The sequence below is a fragment of the Sciurus vulgaris genome (assembly GCF_902686455.1).
Source record: "Sciurus vulgaris genome assembly, chromosome: 8".
Taxonomy (NCBI): domain Eukaryota; kingdom Metazoa; phylum Chordata; class Mammalia; order Rodentia; family Sciuridae; genus Sciurus; species Sciurus vulgaris.
The window spans coordinates 90,104,072-90,130,359 of NC_136468.1; the positions used below are offsets into that span (position 1 = coordinate 90,104,072).

Consider the following 26,288-nt stretch of genomic DNA (forward strand, 5'->3'; position numbering starts at 1 on the left):
GCAACACCTCTCCTCAGCCCTCCCTCCACCCTCCACCTCTCAGCAAGACAGTTTCCTTGCTACTGTGAATTTAAAATGGACACAACTATAGTAGTCCAGGTCTACTTGATACAATGCTACAGGCCTCATGACATTATTTGAACTTTTAAATTTTTTTACAGTGCTGGGGATTGAACCCAGGGCCTCACACATGCTAGGCAAGTGCTCTACCACTGAGCCACAACCCTAGTCCTTCATTACTTGGAATTTTAATAGACAATCTCTTCAGGACTCTATTAACAGAGAGAGACTTTCTTGCCCTGTGAAGACAGAATAATACTAGGAGAGGTCCCCAAGAGCAAGAGGAACAAACATTTATGACATGCCACCTAGGTGCCAGGTAGAGAAACAAGGGGTTTATAAGCACCATCCCAACTCAGCCTCTCACTGCTCCTCCCATGAGAGTGTGAGAGCGCTAGGTGGTATTTCCTCACCTACAGGTGACAATCTTCTTGGAGAGTTTCAGTAAGTTGTTGTTTTGATTTGGATGTGAAGTGTCCCCCAGAAGCTCAGGTGTGAGACAATGCAAGAAGGTTCAGAGGGGAAATGATTGGGTTTTGAGAGCCTTAACCTAATCAGTGAATTAATCCCCAGATGGGATTAACCAAGTGGTAACTGGAGGCAGGAGGGGAGGGTGTGGCTGGAGGAGATGGACATGGGGGCGAGGCTTTGGGGTACTTATTTTGTACCTGGCCAGGGAGTCTCCCTCTCTGCTTCTTCACACTCTTCAACCATAACATTAAGCTTTCCCTTGCTCCCCAAAGAATGGAGCCAGCTATCTATGGACTTCGACCTTTGAAACCATGAGCCCCCGAATAAACTTTTCCTCCCACCTTTAAAATTGTTCTTATCAAAATGGATGGAGCTGGAGATTATCATGCTAAGTGAAATAAGCCAATCCCAAAAAACCAAAGGCCGAATGTTTTCTCTGTTAGGTGAATGCTGATACATAACAGGGGGTGGGGGAGATGGCGTTAGTGAAGAATGGAGGAATGTTGGATTGTGTAGAGGGAAATAAGGGGAGGCAAGGAGGTGGAGGAAGGAAAGATGGTGGAATGGGACAAACGTCCTTACCCTATGTAAATGTAAGATTACACGAATGGTGTGACTACTTCGTGTACATCCAGAGAAATGAAAAATTGTACCCCATTTTTGTGTACAAAGAATCAACATGCATTCTGCTGTCATGTATAACTAAATAGAAAAAACAATTAAAAAATAATTTTTTTAAAAAAAAGTTGCTCTTATCAGGTCTTTTAGTCACAGTGGTGATAAAGCTGACTAAAACAGTTGCCCAAGGTCACACACAGTTAGTAGGTGGTGGAGCAGGGACCCAAGTGTGGCACAACACAATAGCTAATCTGTCAACCGTACAGTACAATGTCACTTGAATATAGTGACAGTATCACCAGGGTAATAAACTGGGGACAAAATTCAAGTCTACCTGATAGTTTAGCTCTTAACTTTTGTCTGGGTCACCAAAGATAGTCTGGTTTGGGTTGGAGAGAGTCTATGACATTTTTTCAATAATTCAAAGTAGTTTAACACATTGGTTCTTAATTTGTGTGTGTGTGTGTGTGTGTGTGTGTGTGTGTGTGTGTGTGTGCGCACGCGCACACACATGTACATGCCTCAGACCCCGATGTTTGGTGCAGTCTATGGACACCTTTTCACAATAATGTTTGAAGTTATACCACACACATACACACACACAGTTGTCTCTCTGTCCCTTGGCATTTGCAGGGGATTGGTTAGATTTGGTACCCAACCATGGGTACCAAAATCCATGGCTGCTCAAGACCTTATATAAAATGGCCCAGTATTGCATATAACTTCAGCACATCCTCCTGTACACTTTAAATCATCTGTAGATTATTTATATACCTAGTCCAATATAAATGTAATGTAAAAAATCATTAGACTGTGTTGTTTAGGGAATAAGAAAAAAAAAAGTCTGTTCATGTTCAATACAGACCATTATGAATCTAACTACACTTTTAATCTGCGGTAGTTTGAACCCACAGATACAGAACCCATGGATAGAGAAGGCTGAATACACATATGTGTTACAGATTACAAAAGAAGCTATTATTCTGGTGATGATCCTAAAAGTTTGTTTCAAGGTATCTATGACAGATGTGTAACATTGTATTTGATGTGAAAATATTTCTGCTTTCTATTGGCAACAGAGTCAAAGGTATTGCAGATCCACTGTGATTTGTTGCCTACACTCAATGAAGAAGGAAATGCTAGATATCATAATTCAAAATGGAAGGAAATACTATTTCAATTAAAGGTTAGCAAAATTGAAGATGCAAAGTTTTCCTCTTATAAGTTTACTAACCCTTTGAATCCTAACCACAGGAGGCTTACCCCAGATTAAGAACTCTTAGTATATAACCTAGCGAATTACCAATGGAAATGATAAAATATGTTCATGCTAAGACTTTACATGAACTTTTTAAAAAGTTTGACATGGAATTTTATCAGTCCATTATAGTAGTCGATCAATATTTTATATCCAGAAATGAGTTCACTGTGGCTTGAGGGTGGCACCTTTGCTGAGAACCACCACTCTGGTGGTAGTGAAAGCTGACACACTTAACAGAGTTGCTCTGTCGGAGGGTGACAGACCTGCTACCACCAGATAAGAGAAAATTTCAGTACAACATGAACCTGCTAAGGAATGAAGCTAATGCTTTCAATAAACAAGAGTTTTTCCACAGGCTACATTACCAGTGGTCTACCAGTGATTTGAAAGAACAAAGACCACTGGTAAACTGACCATGGAGGGCAGGGACTGAAGTTCAACAATTAGCTTAAGGTTTGGGCTGAGGATTTCAGAGACCTGGAGCTGTGGACAGCATTGGCTGGAGGACAATTTCAGTAGCTGCTCTGTTACGAGTATAACTATCTATGTTCTCCATATCTTGGTTGGCTCTGTAAGTAAGTAATATCAGTCAGGATTCAGTGTGGTCTTTAGGAATTGGAATAGAAAACCACCCTTAAGCCACATGGGATTCCTGGAAGAAGGAGGCCATATCAGTATCAGCAGAGGGGTCAAAGGACAGCATAGTATAGAGTTCCCAAACCAGTTGCATATTAGAACCTTATATACCAATACCCTGATCACAGGAGAAGAGGCCTGGGAACCCACATCTGCAAAGGGTTTAGACACAATGGTTTGGCAAAACGTGGTGAATTCATGAGGTTCCAAATTCTTTGCCATTCTTGTCCCCAAGAGGAGTCTGACCTTACTCTGTGGTTTGCTTCGATCAGGATAATGCAATGGAAATAACATTCTGGAAACTTTTGAGTGCAGGTCTAAAAGGGAATGATATCTTTTGCTTCTCAGTTTAGGAGGCCAGCTGCCATGCTTTGAAGAAGTTCAGGTCAGCACATGACCTAAGAGACCATGAAGAACGAGCACTGGAGAAGAGGCAACCAGCATGGACATCCCAGCTTTGTCCAACCTTCCAGCTGAATGCAGCAGCATGGATGATGATCTCAGCCCACCTTTCTGAATCAGAACCACCCAGCTAAGCCCATTCAACCCACATAATTGTGAGAAATATTAAACTGTTAATTTCCAGCCACAATAAATAACTGGAAAAGGAACATAGTTAACAGACAATTTCTTGTTCATTTCCTGAAAGCGGGGGTCGATCATACCTTGTTGAAAATCAAGGCCTGATCCATCTTTCTAGTGCAGATATAAGACATAATTTCACTGAGAGCTTAGGCATGATCATGTGTCATGCGAAGGAGGATTGATATCTCACAAGAGCTTAGGCACATCACCAGCTCCTGCCTTCCCCGGTCCCTGAGGGTATGGATTACATTGTCTGGGTGGCCTTCCGGCTAGACGATGACCCATTCCAGGAGACCCTTCATCAGAGAGTGCAGTGAATGGACAACCCTCAGCTGTCAGTCCCTTGGTGGGCAGCCTCAGCTACAGAGAACACCCCCTGACATTGTCCTGGGACCACCCACATTTGGTGACCAAGTGGGTGCATGTGTAAGGCCTGGCTGTGGTGTCCCGAAGTGGGACACTGTTAGAAGATACTCTCCCCAGAGTTCTCCCTGCATCATCATTTTCCCTCTCCCTTGGTCCAATCCTAGTTCCCCATTCCTTCTACTGGTGATGATCCCTAATAATCAACCTGCACCCCAAACCTTGCCTCAATGCCCAGCCTGCACCTGTCATGAGGCTCTGATTGGGAGGTGAGGCATGGTTGGATTGCCTTATTCTGGTTCTCTGTCCACCGATTCTCATCAAGGTCAGGACTTTCCCGGGTCTAGAAGACAGAGATGTGGACCTAGTGAATTAGGACGCCCCTCTTCATGGAAAGCAACGGAGCTGGCGGGAGGGAGATGAAGAGTCTGTTTAACAATGGCTGTAACCAAGCCAAACCACTTTTCCAGGGAACCAACTGTGTTTGGTAATCATCATCATCTCAAATCTATGTAACAGACACTTTCCTCCATCCCATATTATTTTTAAAACTTCTCATCCCCTCGGACCAGGCAAACTCCAGGATCGCATTTCTTGCTCTTTGCTTCCGCCCATCACGTCAGCACATTCGAGGGCTTCTGAAGACTTTCCTGGAGCTGACAGTTCATAAAGTTTAAAATTCTAAAAAAACAAGTTGTTGGCAGAAAATCCGAGAAAGGCAGGTGGCTCGCTGTCTTTGATGCCCTCCATGGACTGTCTAGTGAAAAAGTTCCAAGTCTTGGCCTAAGAATCCCTTCCACTCAAAGGACTCTGTGCTCATTCGTCCCTGGGTTTTTGAATCGCATGTAGTGTAGCAAATGTCGGTTTTAGAAAGCTGAGCCAGCCGGGGTTCTGTCTGCACATTGTTCTTCTCCCACCTCCTTTCGGGAAGCAGTGTTCTTCTTGTCTCTGGGAAACAAAGTAGCCTATGTGGGCTAGATGTACTGCCAAGTAGAGTGTCCACCACCACACCACTGCTTCTGCTGGCCACCATCAGCACATATTCACCCCAAGGGCAGGCATGTGGCCTAGGTGTGGCCAGCTGGAGTGCTCCATCTCCCTCCTCCTTCACAGCTCTCATAGGTACTTCAAGATGCCATAGTGCAGTGGAAGGATCAAGATTTGGGTTATCCAGTTGTAGTTTGAAGTCTTAGGCAACTTTCTTAGGTGAACCTTCTATTTCTTCACTTATAAATTAGTTAATACCATGCCATAAATTACAGGGTAGCTTCTAGGGTTTCATGAACTCACCACACACAAAGAAGCATGTGGCAGACCACCGCCAGAGGGCTTACAAGTGCTGAATAATTGGTAGCCTCCTTAGTATCTCCTTTGACCGTCCCCACATCCCTACCAAGTAACTGTCTTCAGTCAGAGTCTATAGAATCAGAAACCAACCCAGAGCCAGTAAGTGGCAAAATTGAACCTAAACCAGGCACTTTAACCAAACTGCCTCCATAACTATTCCCCAGAACAGTTAAGCTCCAAGCACACTGTGCTCCTTAGGATTTTTTAAAAGTAGGTTCTAGCTGAATGTCTGATTCCTGCAGGAAGACAGCATTTGGAGAGAAGCCCCTTGGGAGAATGTGGTAGGCCTCAGGCCTGGGGACTCTATGTGGCAAACTTGGGTCAGAGTCAGGGTTGTGTCAGGGTCAAAGTGTAAGTCTTGGTGTAGGACTTGCACTTTAGGGCCTGGAGGTTCTTTCCATGGCTGAGGAGAGGACCAGGGACACCAGCATAGGGTGCTCTCCCTGAGATTCCCAGCTTTTAAGGTGGTACAGATAGAGTAAGCACCATCTCTCCAACAGGGAATCCATACTCACAAGCTTTGACATTCCAAAGCTGCTTCTGTATTAGGGTCTAAGAATGAAGTACCAGGAAGGTAATCATCTGAAGCAGATGGACAATCTTCTCCCAGTAAAACTCCTAACTTGACACCTTGTCTCCAGGGTTTCTGGGTCTAAATTCATTCTGTTGCTTCCACTGTAAACTTCCCAAACAACAGCTGTAAAAATGTGCTCCAAAAACCCCTCTGTAGCTCCCCATTGCTGACAATGGAACATGAACCCTGAGCCCACCATGGGATCCCCACAATCACTTTCCAGTGTTTTTCTAGCTCTGCACAAGCTCCCTGCTGTGAATCAGAGAATGTGTCCTGCCCTGCCCTGCCCTGCCCTGTGCTCTCATCCCTGGCTCTGCCCAGTCTCTTCTCCTCTCATCTGGTCAATTCTAGTATGCATTCTTTTATTAAAATCACAGGTTCTTAGATAAAGCCATAACTTTTCTTAGCACTGAATGAGCCTGGCCACACCACCAACTAAGCTCTAATGCCTTTTTAAAAAATTTGATATTCTGTGTCTGTAGTGGGTGGTCACCCAGGATGGGACTCACAGGCTGACCCGGATGTGAAATTCATTATTTCTCAGGTCCACTAGAGCAGACACACACACAGACTCAAATTCTACCTGTCCCAGGATGCTGCTGTGATTCTGTCACTCCAGGGGTGGGTATATTTAGGAAGCAGAAAAAGGAGGCTAGAAGAATCTCATCTCAGCAGGGACATGAAATAAGAAGGAGACTTTAAGAAAGTCACTTAACCTCAGAGCCTCAGAATCCTCAGCTGGGAAATGAGATCTGAGATTTGTTCCACCTGTAAAATTCTACCTATCTGAGAGAATCCATCCTGTAACTACAGAATAAACCTGAATCAATACCAATACTGAAAACATAAAACAAAATCCCCATGGCTCATCAGGGAAAATTGGATTTGTGTTGTTGTTCTTGTGTTTGTTTTGTTTGTTTGTTTGTTTGTTCTGGCAACTATGCTGACATCCTAGTATGGTTAACAATACAGAGCCAGCATGAGCCAAGAACACAATGCCAACCAGCTGTTGGCTACTGTTTCCCGGCTGTATAAGGCTTGACTAGGTACAAAGCAACCTAAGCAGCGACTACAGCTGGGGCTGAGGGTAATTAGATTTGTTGTTAATTATGCAAAACTCATGATGGTGGAAGCAAGAAGGAGGAAAACTGATCAGTGACCCCAACCCTTATTTTAACACTTACATGGCGAATAGTCTCAATAAAAATATTTTCAGTAAAATAAAGACAAAAATTGGAAATGATCCTGATGCTTTCTGCAGGACATTTAGCTTAATGAAGTTTAAGCTAGACAGTGGCTCTTAAAGAAATTCATCAATGTGGCTATAGTGCTGATTAAAATGTCTTATTCCTAATTGTGGAGTAAAAATGTCCCTGGGGCCGATTCAATGGTGTAGGTATGAAATGGTCTGGTTTCAAAAGCAGTGAGAACATCAGTCCAGATTGGGAACATTGAAATTTGGAGAAGGGCTCCTTTTGGGAAGATCCCAAAAGGAGTGGGTGGGTGGCCTTGACAGTGAGGGCCATGGGTTGTGAACAGCGAGAAAGGATCAGACCCTCTGGGACCCAGAGACAACATCAGGAAGAGCTCAGAGTCGAAGCCAGTGTGGAGGCTACCCATGATCTTGGTTCCCCTTAGCCTGGGAGTTGCCTTTCATAGACAGCATGTTTCTCTTCCTCTCTCTGTAGCTAGGGACATAAATAGATACAAACACACATACATGTAAGCGTAAAGGGATGTATGACCTGGCTGAAGGCCATTCTACTCTTGCACATTTCTTGCTAACTGAGCACCTCTGAGTGTTCATGATATAAAGATATTTCAAATTTTTGTTAGGAGATATTTTAGAGATAATTCCATCTGAATCCTGCATTTTACAAACCGGCTCAAAAAATTTTTAGCTCCAGATTACGTTGCAGGGCAGGCTCCAACTCTTAGATGATACCAATACCAAAGGCTCACTACCTTGCAGGCCACCGCCCATAGGTGGAACTAGAAATGCCCATTCTTCTTCAGATCTCTGAAGCCTGATGGGACCTGCAGTTGGCCTCGCAGGGTATCATACAACTCAAGGATGTGGGGAAGAGGGTTCCACTCTGGGCCCTGGGTTGATCACCCAGGAGAACTGTCACTTCTTGAAGTGGACGTTTTAGGTAACCGTTCAGAGACAAGACTCCTTTCCATTAGATTTTTAATATTAAGAGCTGCGGTGTTTGGCAGCGAGGGCAGTTTCTTTCTTGGCAGACACTTCCACATGCTTCTGTTTTGTGTGCCTGATGCTGAAAAGCAAGTCCATGGCTGAGGTCCACTTTTGTCATTATCAGATACTTGACATGTGGACAGTATTCCCGGATCCAAGCCTTACAGAGAATGCCTTTGTTCACACAGGTGCTGTCTCCCCTCCTTCAGTCCTCCAATCTCCACCCAGCGACCCCGTAGTCCAACTCTGAGGCACTGAGCAGGGAGGGTCTCTGCCAACATTTTTTTAAATCACCTACATAAAATGCAGAGCCCTTGCTGCGTGGTAAAACACTCCCTATCACAAACATATGTGGGCCCTGCTTCTTTTGTTACCCATTTTTTGGCAGTAGAGAAGTACCATTTCATCTCTAAATGTGTTTTGCATTCACAGGAAGAGTCAGCGGGTTTAGTGTGATATTTGCCACTGGTTTCTGACTGGCGGCCAATTGCTTTTCCCACCTCCGTGGCTCCTGCTGCCCTGAAGCAGCAATCTGGCCTCCCAAGCTGGACGTTTTATGCAAAGAGCCAAGCAGGACACGTGTGTAATGCTAGGCACTGGAGCGTTTCATGAGGCTGATCCGGGGACATAAAATAACAGGTGTAGGAGGCAGCACGCACAAAATCTTGAGGAGAGCCTGTGTGTACCAGGGGGCTTCTCATCCGGACAGGGGAGGTGACATGTCCATTGCTCCTGGCAACTCAACATTCATATTTTCCCTGAATGGCCTCAATGTTAACATTACAACCTGTCCTGATGGGTTGGTTTTAAATAAAATATTTTCCCAGATTCTGTTACATATATTCTTGTAAGTGATCTGGGGTAATAAAATAGCAAATTTACTATGACAGGTAATGTTCTAAACCTACTCACTTAGCTGAATCCTCGCCACAGTTCTATGCAAATACCATAGACCAGGTAGCCTAAACCAAAGGAATTCATTTCTAACGATTCTGGAGACTTGGAAATCCAAGATCAAGGTGCTGGCCAATGCAGTTCCTGGTGAGGGATCTCTTCCTGGTTCTCTGCTTTCTCACTGTGTCCTCATATGGCAGAGAGAACATAAGCCAGTAAACTCTCTGGTATCTTTTCTTGAAAAGACACCAAGGCCATTAAGTCAGAACTTCATCCTTGTGACTCCACCTAACCTTAGTTATCACCTGTAGGTTCCTTTTTTTTTTTTTTATTTAAACAAATGGGATACATGTTGTTTCTCTATTTGTACATGGAGTCAAGGCATACCATTTGTGTAATCATAAATTTACATAGGGCAATGTTGTTTGATTCATTGTTATTATTTTTCCTTCCCCCCAACCCCTCCCACCCCTCTTTTCCCTCTATACAGTCCTTCCTTCCTCCATTCTTACCACCCTCCTTATCCCTAACCCTAAACCTAACCCTAACCCTAATGCTAAACCTTCCTACCCCCCATTATATGTCCTCATCTGCTTATCAGCGAGATCATTCGTCCTTTAGTTTTTTGAGATTGACTTATCTCACTTAACATGATATTCTCCAATTTCATCCATTTGCCTGAAAATGCCATAATTTTATCATTCTTCATGGCGGAGTAATATTCCATTGTATATATATATGCCACAGATTCTTTATCCATTCATCAACTGAAGGGCATCTAGGTTGGTTCCACAATCTGGCTATAGTGAATTGAGCAGCTATGAACATTGATGTGGCTGTATCTCTGTAGTATGCTGATTTTAAGTCCTTTGGGTATAAACTGAGGAGTGGGATAGCTGGGTCAAATGGTGGTTCCATTTCAAGCTTTCTGAGGAATCTCCATACTGCTTTCCAGAGTGGCTGCACTAATTTGCAACCCCACCAGCAATGTATGAGTGTATCTTTTTCCCTACATCCTCGCCAACACCTATTGTTGCTTGTGTTCTTGATAATCGCCATTCTAATTGGGGTGAGATGAAATCTTAGGGTAGTTTTGATTTGCATTTCTCTTATTACTAGAGATGTTGAACATTTTTTCATATATCTGTTGATTGCTAGTACATCTTCTTCTGTGAAGTGTCTGTTCATTTCCTTAGCCCATTTGTTGATTGGATTATTTGTATTCTTGGTGTAGAGTTTTTTGAGTTCTTTATAGATTCTAGAAATTAGTGCTCTATCTGAAGTATGATTGGCAAAGATTTTCTCCCACTCTGTAGGCTCTTTCTTCGCATTGCTGATGGTTTCCTTTGCTGAGAGAAAGCTTTTTAGTTTGAATCTATCCCAGTTGTTGATTCTTGCTTTTATTTCTTGGGCTATGGGAGTCCTCTTAAGGAAGTCTGATCCTAAGCCAACAAGTTGAAGGTTTGGACCTACTTTTTCTTCTATAAGATGCAGGGTCTCTGGTCTGATTCCGAGGTCCTTGATCCATTGTGTGTTGAGTTTTATGCAGGGTGAGAGAGAGGGGTTTAATTTCATTCTGTTGCATATGGTTTTCCAGTTTTCCCAGCACCATTTGTTGATGAGGCTATCTTTTCTCCATTGCATATTTTTGGCACCTTTGTCTAGTATGAGAAAATTGTATTTATTTGGGTTTGTGTCCATGTCCTCTATTCTGTACCATTGATCTACCTGTCTGTTTTGGTACCAATACCATGCCGTTTTTGTTACTATTGCTTTGTAATAGAGTTGAAGATCTGGTATTGAGATACCCCCTGCTTCGCTCTTTCTACTGAGGATTGCTTTAGCTATTCTGGGTTTTTTATTCTTCCAGATGAATTTCATAATTGCTTGCTCTATTTCTGTAAGGTACATCATTGGGATTTTAATTGGAATTGCATTGAATCTGTATAGCACTTTAGGTAGTATGGCCATTTTGACAATATTAATTTTGCCTATCCAAGAACATTGGAGATCTTTCCATCTTCTAAGGTTTTCTTTAATTTCTTTCTTTAGTGTTCTATAGTTCTCATTGTAGAGCTCTTTCACCTCTTTTGTTAGATTGATTCCCAAATATTTTTTTTTCGATGCTATTATGAATGGGGTAGTTTTCCTAACTTCTCTTTCTGAAGATTCATCATTTATGTATAAAAATGCATTGGATTTATGAGCATTGATCTTGTAACCTGCTACTTTACTGAATTCACTTATGAGTTCTAAGAGTTTTCTGGTGGAATTTCCAGGTTCCTCTAAATATATAATCATGTCATCAGCGAACAGGGATAGTTTGAGTTCTTCTTTTCCAATTCGTATCCCTTTAATTTCTTTGGTTTGTCTAATTGCTCTGGCTAGAGTCTCAAGGACGATGTTGAATAGAAATGGTGAAAGAGGGCATCCCTGCCTTGTTCCAGTTTTTAGGGTGAATGCTTTCAGGTTTTTCACCATTTAGAATGATATTGGCCATGGGCTTAGCATAAATGGCCTTTACAATGTTAAGGAATGTTCCCACTACCCCAATTTTTTCTAGTGCTTTGAGCATGAAGGGGTGCTGTATTTACCTGAAGGTTCTAAGTCCACACACAATTGCATTAGGGGTTGGGGCCATAGGAATGGGAAGGAGGTTGTATACAAAATTCAGTCCACAGCAGGTAGGTTAAATGAATATTTTCAAATGAACAAATGGGTTAAAATGCACATTAGACATAGCAGTAGAGAAGAACAGAGAACTAGATGAAAGTCAGTAGAAAGTCTCCAAACTGAAGCATGGAGAGAAAAAGGGATGGAAATAAAGCTATAAGGGATAAAATGAAAAGAACTAGCATTCGTGTAAACACAGTCTTGGAGAGAAAAGAGTAGAGCACAAGAAATATTTGAAGAGACAGTGACTGAAAAATCTTCAAATATAACAGAAGACTTCAAGGCACAGTTTCAAGAAACCCAAGAAACCCAAGTAGGATGCATACATTTATTCACTCTTTATAAGAACAAACTGGAAAATTTCTGGATAATGAAAATTTCAATAAATAATCAGATGTGAAAAAAAAAAATCCCCAGACAAAAATAAAACAAAACACGGATCACCTTCAAAGGAACAGCAATAAAACTCCCTGCTGACTTCTCATCAGAAATGATGCTAGTTGGTGGACAATAGAGAAATACCTTTCATGTGCGGAGGGGAAAGTTCTGCCAAGCTAAAGATGCTATTACATGGGAAACACCCTCCACAATTAAATGCAACAGAAAGACATTTTAAGACAAAAAACAGAGAAATTGTCACCAGAACACTTCAAAAATAAAAGCCAATGAGATTTCTGTAGGTAAGAAATGCAAAAACAAAACAACAACAACAACAACAAACCCTGAAGTGCAATTGAAAGGGTAAATTAATGGGTAATGCCCAGTGACTTTTGGCTGTATCAAGGGCTGTAAACATCATCTTATAATATGTAAACTAGATATGGACTTTTAAAAGAATAATACAAAAAGCAGGAGAGTCATAGGGAAGATCAGTGCTCTGAGATTCTTAAATTTGTCTGGAAAATGACAAAAGTCTAATTTATATTAAGATTAAACAAGACTAGAATTTATATTATACTGTCTAGGATCATCACTAACCAAGATTAAAAGAAACACAGCTAACAAGCTTATAGAGGAAAAAAATGAAATGATAGAAAACACTTGAGAAATACAAGAAAATTCAATAAAGGAAATACAGAGCAAACAAAACAAATACTGAAAACAAGTAATAAAACAACAGATTTAAAAACAACCCATAGGGGCCGGGGATATAACTCAGTTGGTAAAGTGCTTGACTCGCATGCACAAGGCCCTGGGTTCAATCCTCAATGTGCAAAAAAACAAAAAAACAAAAAACCAGTAACTACACTGAATGTAACTGAACTAGTAGAATTAAGAAATACATTCCCATAATGCTGCATTCTTCACAATAGCCAAGAAATGAAATCAGCCTAAGTGTCAATCAACGGAAGAATGGATAAAGTAAATGTGGGGTATATACACAGTGGAATACTATACAATCTTTTAAAAGAAGGAAATTCTGTCACTGTCACTTACAACAACATGGATGTATCTGGAGGACATTTTATTAAATGAAAGAAGCCAAGAACAGACAAACAGATACTACAAGATCATACTTATTTGTGGAATCAAAAATGTTGGACTCAGAAAGGCAGAGAATAGAATGATAGTTACCAAGGACTGAGAAAGGGGCCAGTTTGGGAAGATTTTACCAAAGGATACAACAATTCAATTTGATAGGAATAATAAGCTCAAGAGCTCAATTGTGTATCTTGGTGACTATGGTTAATGACACTATTTTGTATTCTTGAAAAATACCAAAAGAGTAGATTTTAAATGTTCTCATCACAAAAGAACGATGAAGTATATGAAGTAATGCATATATTATTAGCTTGTTTAGCTATCCCACAATGTATGCATATTTCAAAACATATTAGAAGTAATAAATATATAAAATTTTCACTTGTCAATCAAACATAAATACATTTTAAAACTAAAAAAAAAAAAGGAAATAGTGTTAGGATCCATAAAAAATAAAACTACACTGTATGTTGCTTAAAAGAGACACACCTTAAATAAAAAGAAATGATATAGAAAGCTTGAAAGGAAAAAGTTGAAAAAAGATGTCATGAACATAGTTTCCAAAGAAAGTTCATATAGTTGTGCTATTATCAACCAATTAGACTTTAAAGACAAGAAGCATCATTATAGGTCAAAGAGAACATTCCATAAAAATGATGATTTAATACTAATAATGTGTAACATCTATAGTTGTATGTAGTTAACAACAAAAATAAAGTAAAAATAGATGTAAAAGGAGAATAGAAAGATTTAACTATAGTGAGAGATTTTAACAGGCCTCTCTTGTTAACTAATAGAACAAGGAGAAGAAGAAGGAAAGAAAACCCAAGTTGGGAGGGTGGTAAAGATATTAAGAATTGAACAAAAAATTGCTAGAAACTGCCCTAATAGACACATAAAGCAGTACAACCAATAACTGCAGAACATACCTTCTTTAGAAATATGTAAGGAACACTTACCAAGAATAACCATCTTGAAGGGCACGAAGTAATTTCAAATGAACAAAATTATAAAGACTATGTTTTCCATGTGAATTAAATAGTAATTAAACTATTGACAAAGAAAAAAGAATAAGTTTTCTAAACAGGGTATGTTTCCTTATAGAAAACACAAAATGGGATGTTAAGCAATATGCTTTGAAATTAAGCAAGACATCTAGGTCAAAGGAGATAAAACACCATGGAAATTATGACTATTTTAACATTATAATTAACAAATATTAATTCATGTTAAAATAAATTAACATTTTAACTAAATCATAATAAAACTATGACAAATTTCAGGGTGCATTTAAGGCTAGACTCAATAAATTCATCTCATTGAAGAAAGGCTTTTAAATTATTTTAAATGAAGAAAGGCTTTAAATTCATGAACTAAATAAAAAGAGTTTAAAAATTAGTAAATCACATATGAGGAAACTAAGAGTAAGAAGACAATGGGATAAAAGCACAAATTAATAAAACAGAAAGCAAAAATATAATAGAGAAAAACAATAAAGACAAAAACCAGTTCCTTGAAAAAGTAGTAAATTTGTTTTACCTCAGGCAAGAAAAGCACAAGACATCCCCATACATCTTGAGAGACATTAAACGATGTTACAAAAGCAACTTTATGCTAATGAATTTGAAATTTCAGTGAAATACAAAAATTCCTGAAGAAAATTGTCGCCTATGAAAACTGACAGAAGAAGAAATAGAAAAGGTGATTGATCCCATTTCTATTATAGAAATTGAATCTGTAATGAAACACCTTCCCTCAAAGAAACCCTCAAGCCCTGATGGTTTCACCAATGAATTCTCCTAACCCTGAAAGATATTATTTGAGACACCTGAAAGAAAAGACGCTTCCTAATTCATTTATTGACACCGGTATATCCCTGACTCTGAAATTTAAAGAGGCCATTATGAAAAAGGAAAATTAAAGGAGTGACATCTGACCCCTAATGTGGAAGTCACACAGAGGGACCAGCTGGGGAGACTGTCCTAGGGTTCCATATGGAATATAAGATGTGGTCACATATCTGCCAGGGGAAATTATACTGATCCTTCCTCAAGTGATTGTCAAGCTCCCCTTCGTTCCCAAATGAACTGTGATTCTTTGGTTAATGATCTACCACTTTGGGCTGAGTATTCTATTCCACTGCCCCTTTATCTCTTGAGGAATGCCTATACTCTGTCTGCTTGCGCATAAAGTCCTATGTCTGTAAGGTGAACTTAGACCCCTCCTCTGTGGAAATCAGGACTGCAACCATGCCTTATTGGGAGTCGGGCTTTCTTTTCAATCCTACTCCCCCATTTCCACCACCTGCACACTGCTACGTGGTTCCATACCTGATGGAAGTTGTCTACTTGCCGGACGTAACCAGCCACTTCATCATCAAATTTAAAGATCTTCCAAATTTTTCTGCTTGCCTTCTTGTATCTGTGGGATCCTTTCCAGTCCATAGTCATCAAGGAGCGCTCTGTCAGGGAAGCTGCCACAATTATGTCCAGTTGGCCATTGTAGAGCAGAACCTGAAATGAGATTGAACTGTCAGCAAAGAGAGTTCAGAAGGTGAAGCTGGCGAACTTAGCTAGGAAGAGGGAAAAAACCAGCAAGAGGGAAAAGTCCACTTAGACTTCTGTGATATAGTGCTCCAAGAGGCCAGCGCTGCAGATCAGAGGTGATTTCCTTCCAGGTAGGCACACCCCAACCATCTGTAATAAACTCAAATCCTGTCTCAACCATTGCATCCTTCCAAAAGTTTGATTCTTTATAGAAATCTGCAAAAAGGCCTCTCCTGGCGGTAAAAACATTTGAGCTGTATTATTTACCCAGGAATATGTGTTTGTTTACACATATACATACACACATGAATTTATACACACATATATGAATATATATATACACATACAGAGGGACCGTGTGTGTGTGTGTGTGTGTGTGTGTGTGTGTGTGTGTGTGTGTCAGGGCTTCACATGGATGTCTGGCTAGACAACTACTGTGATTACATTTAGTGAAATTAAGGAATACTACACCCTAGGATTTCATGCAGCCTGCATTTCATTTTCTTCGCTTTCAGGCACGGCAGGAGCTGCAAAGTGGGCTTTCTCTCAGGTGCTGCCGATCTGTTTGTTCTGTCTTCCTACCTCAAGTTCCTTAGCAACTGTGATATTAGGAAGCAGAATGACAGATGTGGGCGTTTCAGCACTGTTACTCACTGGAGGCAGTAATGCCCCCCATGCTCCTTCTAAGACTTCCTCTTATTAAATATGATGCCGCTTACCCACAACAGGGAATGTCCTTTCTCCCTACAAGGCAATTTCCCCCGAGCAGATAGACAAGATAGGAAAAACAATGCTGAGTTGATGCTACTCTTTGCTCCCCAAGTTTTAATTTGTGTCAAACTGACTTAAAAGTACTGAGACTCTGTCCCAGCAATTCCAGTTGTGGATGTATGCTATGCAAATAAGCACAAAGAAAATGAAATTTCTATAACTATATTCATTGAGTCTCATTGCACTTTAGAACTCAAAACACAATCTAAAAGTCCTGTTATTGATGAACAGTTAAATACACAGTAATTCTATGGGATATGGTAAGTCATTTAAAATGTTCAATGAAGCCATGAAGTCACAATGCGGGAGATGCTTGTCATGTAATGTTAAGCATGAACACTTAAAGTCAAATATAAGGTCTCTCATAATTATAAGCGTAAAACAGGTGTATAATTCACATACATGGAATGAAAAGTTTGAAAATATTAATACAGTTGATTAATTTAGATGGTAGGAATTGGAGTCCTTTCTCCCTTTGCTTCCTATTCTTCTTACGCTATTGACACTCTACCCAACAAAGAGGTTTCCCTCCACTCCATTCAACCTTTGATGTATCTGGAGGCTTTGGCCGAGTCCTCAAATTGGATATCAAATGTTTCACTGCATATGTTTCCATCTCTGCCTTCATGACGCAGGCTTCTTAAAAGGCTTAAGCATAATTAAAAAGCCCAGGACTTTACACACTCCAAATCCTCAAGCAGCAGTGGGACAGGATTCAGACTAAGATGAAAGAGCCCTGGGCCTCTACTGCAGGAACACGGAGCCTTTCATGGTCCTCGGTCACCGTCGCCACCCCCACCCTCCTCCAAGGAAACCCAAAGGAAAAAATCCTGATAGATTTAAGACCTCTTTTAAAAAAATTCAGGTCAACTACAGCAATAAAATATTTGCATTTTTTATACAAAAAAAGATTGCCTCAGAGACCTTGAGTACTTCTGGCCTATAGAAAACCTCTACAGCTGCACTGGCCAACAGTATGGAAACAATTATATATGATGGGTACCAGTGAGCAAGGCTTAAATACTTCAACATTCTAGGAAGGCCTGTTTATAGCTGATTAACAAAGATAATCCTGTATAAACTAGTTCCTCTTCCAGAATTCAATGAAAAGTTGCTGATTAACTAGCAAATACACAAGTGCATCTATTTATTTTTGCTCTCCATGACCCCATATGCAGTCTGCATCTGCTCCCAGAAATCTCCCTTGCAGCTACCTTTACTATCATCACTTTCTTTCATCCTTTTGGCACAATAGTGAAATCCACAGGTTGTGGTAAAAATGGTCTTAGATGTACAGTTTATAGTCTGCATTTGCTGAACTGGGCTGAACTGAACTGAAACCCAATTCTGACCTGTTTCCCTTCTTATTCAATACTCCTCACACACCAGAGCACCAACTCTGTGGAGCAAGGCAGTGAAGAACTGAACTTGTAATCTTGCTTATGCAATGTGTAGAGGCCCGCCTTGGGAGGTAAATGGAAATCCTTCCTTTGCAAAGCAAGGGAAACATGTCTTCACTTCTAAAGGGCACATTAAGTCAAATGCAACAGAAAGGAAATCAGATTAATGATTGTTGATGGTTAATCTTGGTTGCCAACTTGACTGGATTAAAAGATGCCTAGAAAACTGGTAAAGTACACTTCTGGATGTGTCTATGAGGGTACTTCCAGAGACAGTTGGCACGTGGATCAGTGAACTGAGTGAGGAGACAAGTCCTGGAGGTGAGTAGCACCAGCCAATAGGCTGGGGGCCCAGACAAAGCAAAGGAGCAGGTGGGGGGAGTGTGCCTGTGTGCAGGCTCCACCTTCATTGGTGGATGCATTTTGTGGCTGCCATCTTCCCTGGACAAAAGACTGCATCAGACTCCGGATTCTTCAGCCTTGGAATGTGGAGTTGTCTCAGCAGCTCTCCAGGAGGCTTCCTGCCTTCGGTTGCGAGCTGATGCTGCATCACTGTTCCCTCTTATTCTGAGGCTTCCAGCCTCTGAGACTCAGCAGTTACTAGTTTCCCTAGCTCTTCAGCCTACAGACAGCCATTGTGGGACTATTCAGACTCTGATCATGTAAGCCGATCTGATAAATCCCCTTGTATAATAATATATATTCTGTTGGCTCTGTTTCCCTGGAGAACCCTGAATAATATAATGATTTTAGAGCTGGTATGACAAGTGGCCAACTTTTAATATTAGATTCCCAGAGCTTTTATTTTACCTTTAAATTTATTTATTTTTTGGTACTGAGAATACAACCCAGGGCCTGTTTACCATTGAGCCACACCTCCGGCCCTTTTTATTTTGTATTTTGAGACAGGGTCTCACTAAGTTGCTGAGGCTAGACTCGAACTTGCAATCCTCCTGCCTCAGCCTCTAGAGCTGCTGAGATTATAGGTGTGCACCACTGCACCTGGTCCCAGAGCTTTTATTTTCATCTAAATGTCATATTTACTCCCACATGCACCCATAGGAATATTCAATTGTGTGGATAAGTGGGTGAGATATCCAGAGTCCTGTGCCTGTGAGCTGAAGTGGCATGGCATTGTAGGTGTGGTCCTGAAGCCAAGGGTACATGCTGGCTACTCACATCCTGAGTCATAGAAGTTCCAGATTAGCACCTCAGTCCAACATGTTGACTGACCACAAAAGACGTGCACCACACTCACCCCAAAGCTCCCCTGGACCAACTGTCACAGTTCACTTGGACCGAGGAGTTTCCCAGGATGCAGGACTTTCAGTAGTAAAACTAGAACAATCTGTGGCAAATCTATCCCTGAGGTTGGCTGGCAGTTTTAACAACAAGGTCTAAAGGCAGAGAAGAGACAGAGATGAATACAGCTTTAACTCTACTTGCCTTACCGTTGGTGATCTGAACAAAAACAAGAAGCAAGCAAGAGGTGCTGGCAGTGACATACCAGACGGAGTCCTGAATGCCCCCTTTCCTCACTTTCCCTCCTGGTCAGCTCTGGGCTCCAGCCAAGGAGCAAAGACATTCCTTTGCAAGAACTTTCCTCCTTTAGAGGGCTGGGTGCTTAGCCCATTGAAACTGATGGCTACGTGATGACATGGAAAATTCCTTATTTTAGTTAAAAAAAAAAAATCAATGGAAACCTGCGATTCTATTTGCTTGTACTCTATGATTATCAGATTTTAAAAACATGCTTCAAACTTGGGGTGAAATATATCAAAATCCTGGCAGTTAAGATACTTAAGGAATGGTTGATTTGTTTAAGTTTCACTCTTGTCTGTTTTTTGGTTTTATCAGTATGGTTAAAATGCTTTTATAAGGAAAAAATTGCAAAACCAACAATAATATTAAGAGGTTGGGAGCCTCAGTCTGACAAAAGATGAGTCTTTCTGGGGAATAACATGGAACAATTCAAACACTACCAGCTCTCAATTTTTAATAACAATTAGGTAACAAGTTTGACTTTAGTTATAGACAATCGTAAAAAACTCATACAGATCCAACCAATTATGAGACATAGCATTAGGTGATTTGGGTTACAAGCAAAGAATTTTTATTTCATTTGTTTTACTCTTCAAAATGTTTTCACAAACAAGTCTTTATTCTCATACTCCTTCATGAGTGAGGGGTGAGAAGAACCGCAATTGGTGCTAAGGAAACTTTGATGCTCTAAGTTCTGGATCCTGGACTTCGAAACTTCCACCTAGAACTCCTACAGAAAGAGGCTCAATTCTTTCAAACCAACAAGCATTTATTGACTTCTACAACTAAATGTTTTACCAAAAGCCCCTGGAACCTGAGTTGGTTGAGAATGAGGCATAGTTCCTATCTCCAGTTCTGAAAAAAATCTTGTCTGTTCGTCCAACTCTGCTGACATCTCTGTCATTTTTCTCTTTGGTTCTACAAACAAGGATGTGTACAAAGGTATTATTCACAGTCTGTGCTGGGCCTGTATTTCCACCCAGCACAATGAGCTGGCATTGTACACTAGCTGTCCCCCTGGGACACAGCCCCACCCTTCCCTAGTGTCCTCACACACAGTACACGGCAGTTACCATTTATTCAACATTTGTGCTATTGTTTTTCTTAGAAGAGAAAAATATTTTTCTGTTCCCACATGTCTGTCATGGGTTAAAAAAAAGTAAGATCAATAGGTCTCAATCCAACTCTGATCATTTTTTAAATTTCCTTCCTGGACCTGAAGGCCATGAGTGTCACTTGCATTTGAAATGGAAGGGAACAGACCCTTCATGTGACTTGGACAAGAATGAAGCTTCTTAGGTATGCAGTGTGTTTGTTTATTTGTTTGCTTATTTAATCACCTCATGGGAAATAAAACAAATATTTATGGAGTACCTAGGGACAAAGCACCAGAGAAGAGATATGAAAAGAAGTGACCCTTGTCTTCCTCAGACTGCAGATTTTTTTAAAAAAATCTTTTCAAAACAATGGACACTCAGAAGAGAAGAGGCAACTTTGCTCTTTCATTCTTGACATTTTCCTTAGAAGAGGGGCCAGCAAAAGTCAGTTTTCATTAAACACTTTGAAAAAGCTAGTCATTTTAACAACTCAAACCATAAACGTTTCAGGTTCTAGATAGACATAAAGCAGCAGTTTATTCACGGATTTAACTCTCAGCTAGAAAATCTCTCTCCGGCATAGACTAAGGAGCGGGATCAGATGAGGAGACAGAGTGCATGCCTCTGAAGGGTCACTGTTTCCAAGGCAGAGAGAGCAACCACTGGTGTTGACAACCTGACAGAGGAGGATCCTGCAGACGCATCGAGAGAGACTCCACGCCTGCTAAACTCAGATTTTCACTTTAAATAAGTTAAGGGGTGCCACCAGATACTCAAAGATGAAAAAAAGAGATGCATGATTTTAACCACAGCCTATACAGCTTGGATAAAAGGGTTTGGGGCAGGACTGTAGATAAATGCATTTTGACATATTTTCATTGTCACCAGTTTTAAAGCATAAGATTAAAAATAAACCACATGAGGTCTGCTTACAGATCTAAACTTTACCTATCTTTGTTGTTGTTAAACAAAACAAAACACAACACACGTTACAGACAGAGAACACAAACTTTTGCTCCTTACGCTCCAAGAATACTCCTTTACTTATTAGGAAAATTACAGAAAGTGCTTTAGGAGGTAACTTGTCTCTCTGTACACCAGGAAAGCAAACTGTGCATTTGTGAGGAGCCTGAATTTTTGTTGTTGCATTTTTAGATGAAAGATTTATGCTTATATTTTGGCCCATTTACAATACATCATAATACTTTGCAGACAAAGTTATGCTCTTTCTCCAATGATCTAGTGACCTTAATCTCTAACATTTTGTGGTTTCCTGTTTGGGGAAATGATTGAACAGCAGCCTAAGCTATTCCAGGCTGCACGGCATTCCCAGTTGGCCTCTATCTGTCTTACTTTTGAATGTTCTCCTGTTCACTAATCAAAAAAAGAATTTTTTTTTTTTAAAGAAACTTTCCCTACAGATGCTAAATCAATGAAACTCCTACAACATAGTCCTCCATACTTCCTCTTCTGGCTGCTTTACTTATCATTCTTCTATTACAAACTCCAATGGAGCCAGGAGATTTTTCGGCTTGAAGCAATTAGCATGACCCACTGGTGCCTTTCCTCTGAACAGAAGAGAATTGATTTCACTAATATTCAGCTCCACAAATGATAATTCCCCAGGGTTTCCCAAGGCTCAGTGACAAAAGAACTTTAATTCAGCTGAATATAACATTTAAGCAACGTTCCTGACTGAAGGCAGAGTTGTGACCCTTCCTTGGACAAGGTCTTCCTTGCCCATGACCTGCGCCTTTGACCTTCCTTCTTGCTGGTGATCTGCAGGGACTTTCAGATGTGATATTCAGGAAGCCTGAGTCCCCAGGGCTGCTTGGAGAAGGCTGGGGTATAAAAAGTTATGCAATGACTGCATGAAACAGTAGTCACTTCTGCAACCAAGGTGTTCTTAAAAAGAGATATTTTGCTTCAAAGTTTAAGCAAAAAGGAAGAGAAGACAAGAGGGAAAATGACTGAGAATAAACACTGCCATGTACCTGTCACCCCCACCCCCGCCCCTTACCAGGTGATTTTGCTAACATGGATTAAGAAAAATGGAAGTACAGCAACAAGTTTGAGTGGGTGTCAAGTGACAATACAAATAATGTCTTTCAGCCAAAAAAAAAAAAAAATTATTGCTGCTTTTATTTATTTATTTATTTATTTGGTACCAGGGATTGAACTTAGGGATGCTAAACCACTGAGCCACATCCCCAGTCCTTTTTATATTTTTTATTCAGAGACAGGGTCTCTCTAAGTTGCCGAAGCTGGCTTTGAACTTCTGCCTCAGTCTCCCGAGCCGCTGGGATTACAGGTGTGCACCACCAAGCCCGGCTTATTGCTGCTTTCTTGCAACTTCATGCTAAAAAAGTTCAGCTGTTTTTAGAGAGGAACAAGAAGCCAACTTGAAAAGGATTCAGAAAGGAAGCTCTCCCACCTAGGGAACTTTAAAAGGAAAGTTCAACTACCTAGAATGGCACACTTATGACTTTTAATAAAGACCCAAAAATGGCTAAGGAAATGAACAGTCACTTCACAGAAGAAGATGTACAAGCAATCAACAGATATATGAAAAAATGTTCAACATCTTTAGTAATAAGAGAAATGCAAATCAAAACTACACTAAGATTCCATCTCACCCCAATTAGAATGGCGATTATCAAGAACACCAGCAACAATAGGTGTTGGCGAGGATGTGGGGAAAAAGGTACACTCATACATTGCTGGTGGGACTGCAAATTAGTGCAGCCACTCTGGAAAGCAGTGTGGAGATTCCTTAGAAAACTTGGAATGAACTTACCATTTGACCCAGCTATCCCACTCCTCGTCCTATACCCAAAGGACTTAAAATCAGCACACTACAGAGATACAGCCACATCAATGTTCATAGCGGCTCAATTCACCATAGCCAGACTATGGAACCAACCTAGATGCCCTTCAATTAATGAATGGATAAAGAAACTGTGGTATATATATACAATGGAATATTACTCAGCTATAAAGAATAATAAAATTATGGCATTTGCAGGCAAATGGATGAAATTGGAGAATATCATGTTAAGTGAGATAAGCCAATCTCAAAAATCCAAAAGAGGAATGATCTCACTGATAAGCGGATGATGACACTTAATGGGGGGTGGGAGAGGGACAAGAAAGGAGGAAGGAGGGACTGTATAGAGGGAAAAGAGGTGGGAGGGGTGGGGGGGAAGGAAAAAAATAATGGAATGAATCAAAGATCATAAAAAAAAGACCCAGAACTGTATTTTCCCTTTTGCTTTAATATAAAAGTCTTGGAGACCCCACTCTAGAGGGCCTTTAGCTCTTCTTTATGTTTCAAGGTCTAGTCTCATAGCCCCTATTCCTTCTGGTCCCCTCAGTTCTTATGCGTCTGCTCTGACCATCATCAAAAACTGGATTGTAATGAATTGGCGGTATTCCAAGAGCAGCCTTCCAACTGCCTCCCCCACACCAGGCCAACCTCATCAGGAGAGGGATTGTCCTCCTGGTCATCAGAGGTCAGCTTCAAGGTCACACTCAAGGATCATCTTCAGAGACTGAAGTGTGCTTGCCAATGTTATCACCCCACTAAAAGGAGGGTCAGGAACCAATTTCTTTCTCTTTCCACATCATTAAGTGTATTTAATTAACAAGCATACATTTGCACACAACCCAACCAACCACAAACAGTCCTGCAGAGCAAAGAACAAAAATGTTCTGATATATAATCTGTAGTTCCCGTCTATACTGTTCAACACAGTAGCCAATGAGCACTTAAAATGTGTCCAATCCAAATTCAGATGTGCTATAAATCTAAGATTAACTGGATTTTGAAGACCTACTACAAAGTAAGGAATATAAAATATTTCAATAATTTCTTTGTATTGATTGCAAGTTGATGTAAAAACATTTTATGTATATAAAGTTTAAGGACAATATTAAAATATTGAATCTTAAAAATATTGTTTTAAAATGAATCACACCTGCTGCTTTTATATTTTTAATAAGCCTCCTAGAAAGTTCAAAATTATATCCAGGTACAATGGTGCAAGCCTGTAATCCCTTAGCTTGGGAGGCTGAGGCAAGAGGTTTGTGAATTCAAAGCCAGCCTCAGTAATTTAGTGAGGCCCTAAGTAACTCAGAGAGACCCTATCTCTAAATAAAATACAAAAAAGATCTGGGGTATGGCTCAATGATAAAGCACCCCTGGGTTCGATCCCTGGTGACCTCCCCCCAAAAATGTTCAAAATTACATATGTGGCTTCCAATATATTTTTGTTGGACAGCACTGGTATACCTTGGATTTGGTATATCCTAGAAAGAATCAGTCTCTCTTCAACAGTGGCCAAAAGAGAGAGGTAACTTTTAAGGAGAGTCACTCAGCAGAGCAGTCTGTAGGTCTTGCAGCTGGATTAATGCAACTAGAAAACATGTCATTATAGAGGAGAAGGAGCTACTCCTGTAGCATCTTTCATTACAGGGGAGTAGCCAGGAGCTATGAGACGTGCCCCTTCTCTGCCCCTTGCCAGCAACTCCCCCTGCCAGTTCCCTGCTCTTACATCACTATTACCATTCCTCAAGTTCAAAATATGAGAGCAATGCTAGAAATTGAGTGAATTCACCAGCGATTATTGGGGGCAGGCAGGAATAATGGCATTGATGCAGTATTGTTGAGATGCCTCTTCCCAACTAGAGTTACCTTAAGCTCTAGCAAAGAGCAGGGGGCCTTGCTGCAGGAGAACCGCTAAACAACTTGCAAAAGCATGCATGTAGAAGCTCTCAAAAGGAATAGGGACAGTGGAAGACGAGGCCTGGATTGCTCAGTGAGCAATGCCTTCAGCAGGGTACATTCAGTTCACTGTAGATCTGGCCCAGGGCATTCCCTTTTCCCATAATGTATTTGTTTTCCAGCTTGAGAAAATGCTAGTTGTCTGTGCATGAAGATTACTTTGTCTTCCTCTAACAAGAGCACCAAGAGGGACAGCACAGAGGCATTCACTGAAAGAGCTAGATAAAGCTAAGCCCAGGTGTCTAATTCCCATCTGGAGTTATCAACCTCCAGACCCCCACATAGGTGGGTAGAGAGTTAATGAAAGGTTTCCAGTCAGGTCAATTTCATAAAAGAAGGCAGGTGCCCAGTTGCAAAGCTTACGTTTCCTCACCAAATTAAAAAGAGAGAGATGTCTAACTGCTGCTGTGCTCTTTAAGCTTTTATCTACACAGAAAAATCTGGTATCAGGTTAGGTGTGATTTTCTGCCCCGTTCTCTCAAAGGCTCTATTTATCAAAGTTTCCCCATTAACTTGCAATTAGGTTTTTTGGTGTTTTTTCTTTTTTCTTTTTCTTTTTTCCCAAAAACAACTTCCCCCTGTTTGGAGAATAAAACATTCTTTCCCAGTTTCTTTCCAGTGAATGTCAAATAGGCTCAAATGGATGGTGTAAATCACTGTCACAAATACCGGGACTCTCAGGAGTCCGCAGAAACAGACTGAATACTCAATGACAAGAGTACTGGGGGCAAGGGGCAGGGAAATTAAGACAGAGGTGAGGGACACCTACCTAGAACTCTTTCTGAATGTTTCATTGATGCTTCCAGCTTTTGTTCTGTGTCACTCAGGAATCCTGTGCAGTTGTGTTGACTGCTCCCCAAAGACAGGATGTGGAAGCAGTACTCATAACAACAACAGCAATAATATTAATAGCAATAAGCAAATGGCACAATCAACTCATGAAAGGGGGGTGGTTGGACAACTTCTACATTATAGCCCAGTCATA

At 40.7% G+C, this 26,288-nt stretch overlaps 1 protein-coding gene across 4 annotated transcripts in view; it reads right to left on the reverse strand.

Moving 5' to 3' along the window:
- CPVL (carboxypeptidase vitellogenic like) overlaps window positions 1–26,288 on the reverse strand; it is a 157,362-nt gene that overhangs the window by 14,577 nt on the left and 116,497 nt on the right. For 2 of the 4 annotated variants that reach the window (XM_079152571.1, XM_079152570.1), the window contains one exon: window positions 15,495–15,677. In XM_079152571.1, the coding sequence (XP_079008697.1) occupies window positions 15,495–15,677 (183 nt within the window). Of the gene's footprint in view, window positions 1–15,074; window positions 15,678–26,288 lie in introns of those variants that run through there. The other 2 variants (XM_079152569.1, XM_079152568.1) reach the window with 1 other exon arrangement.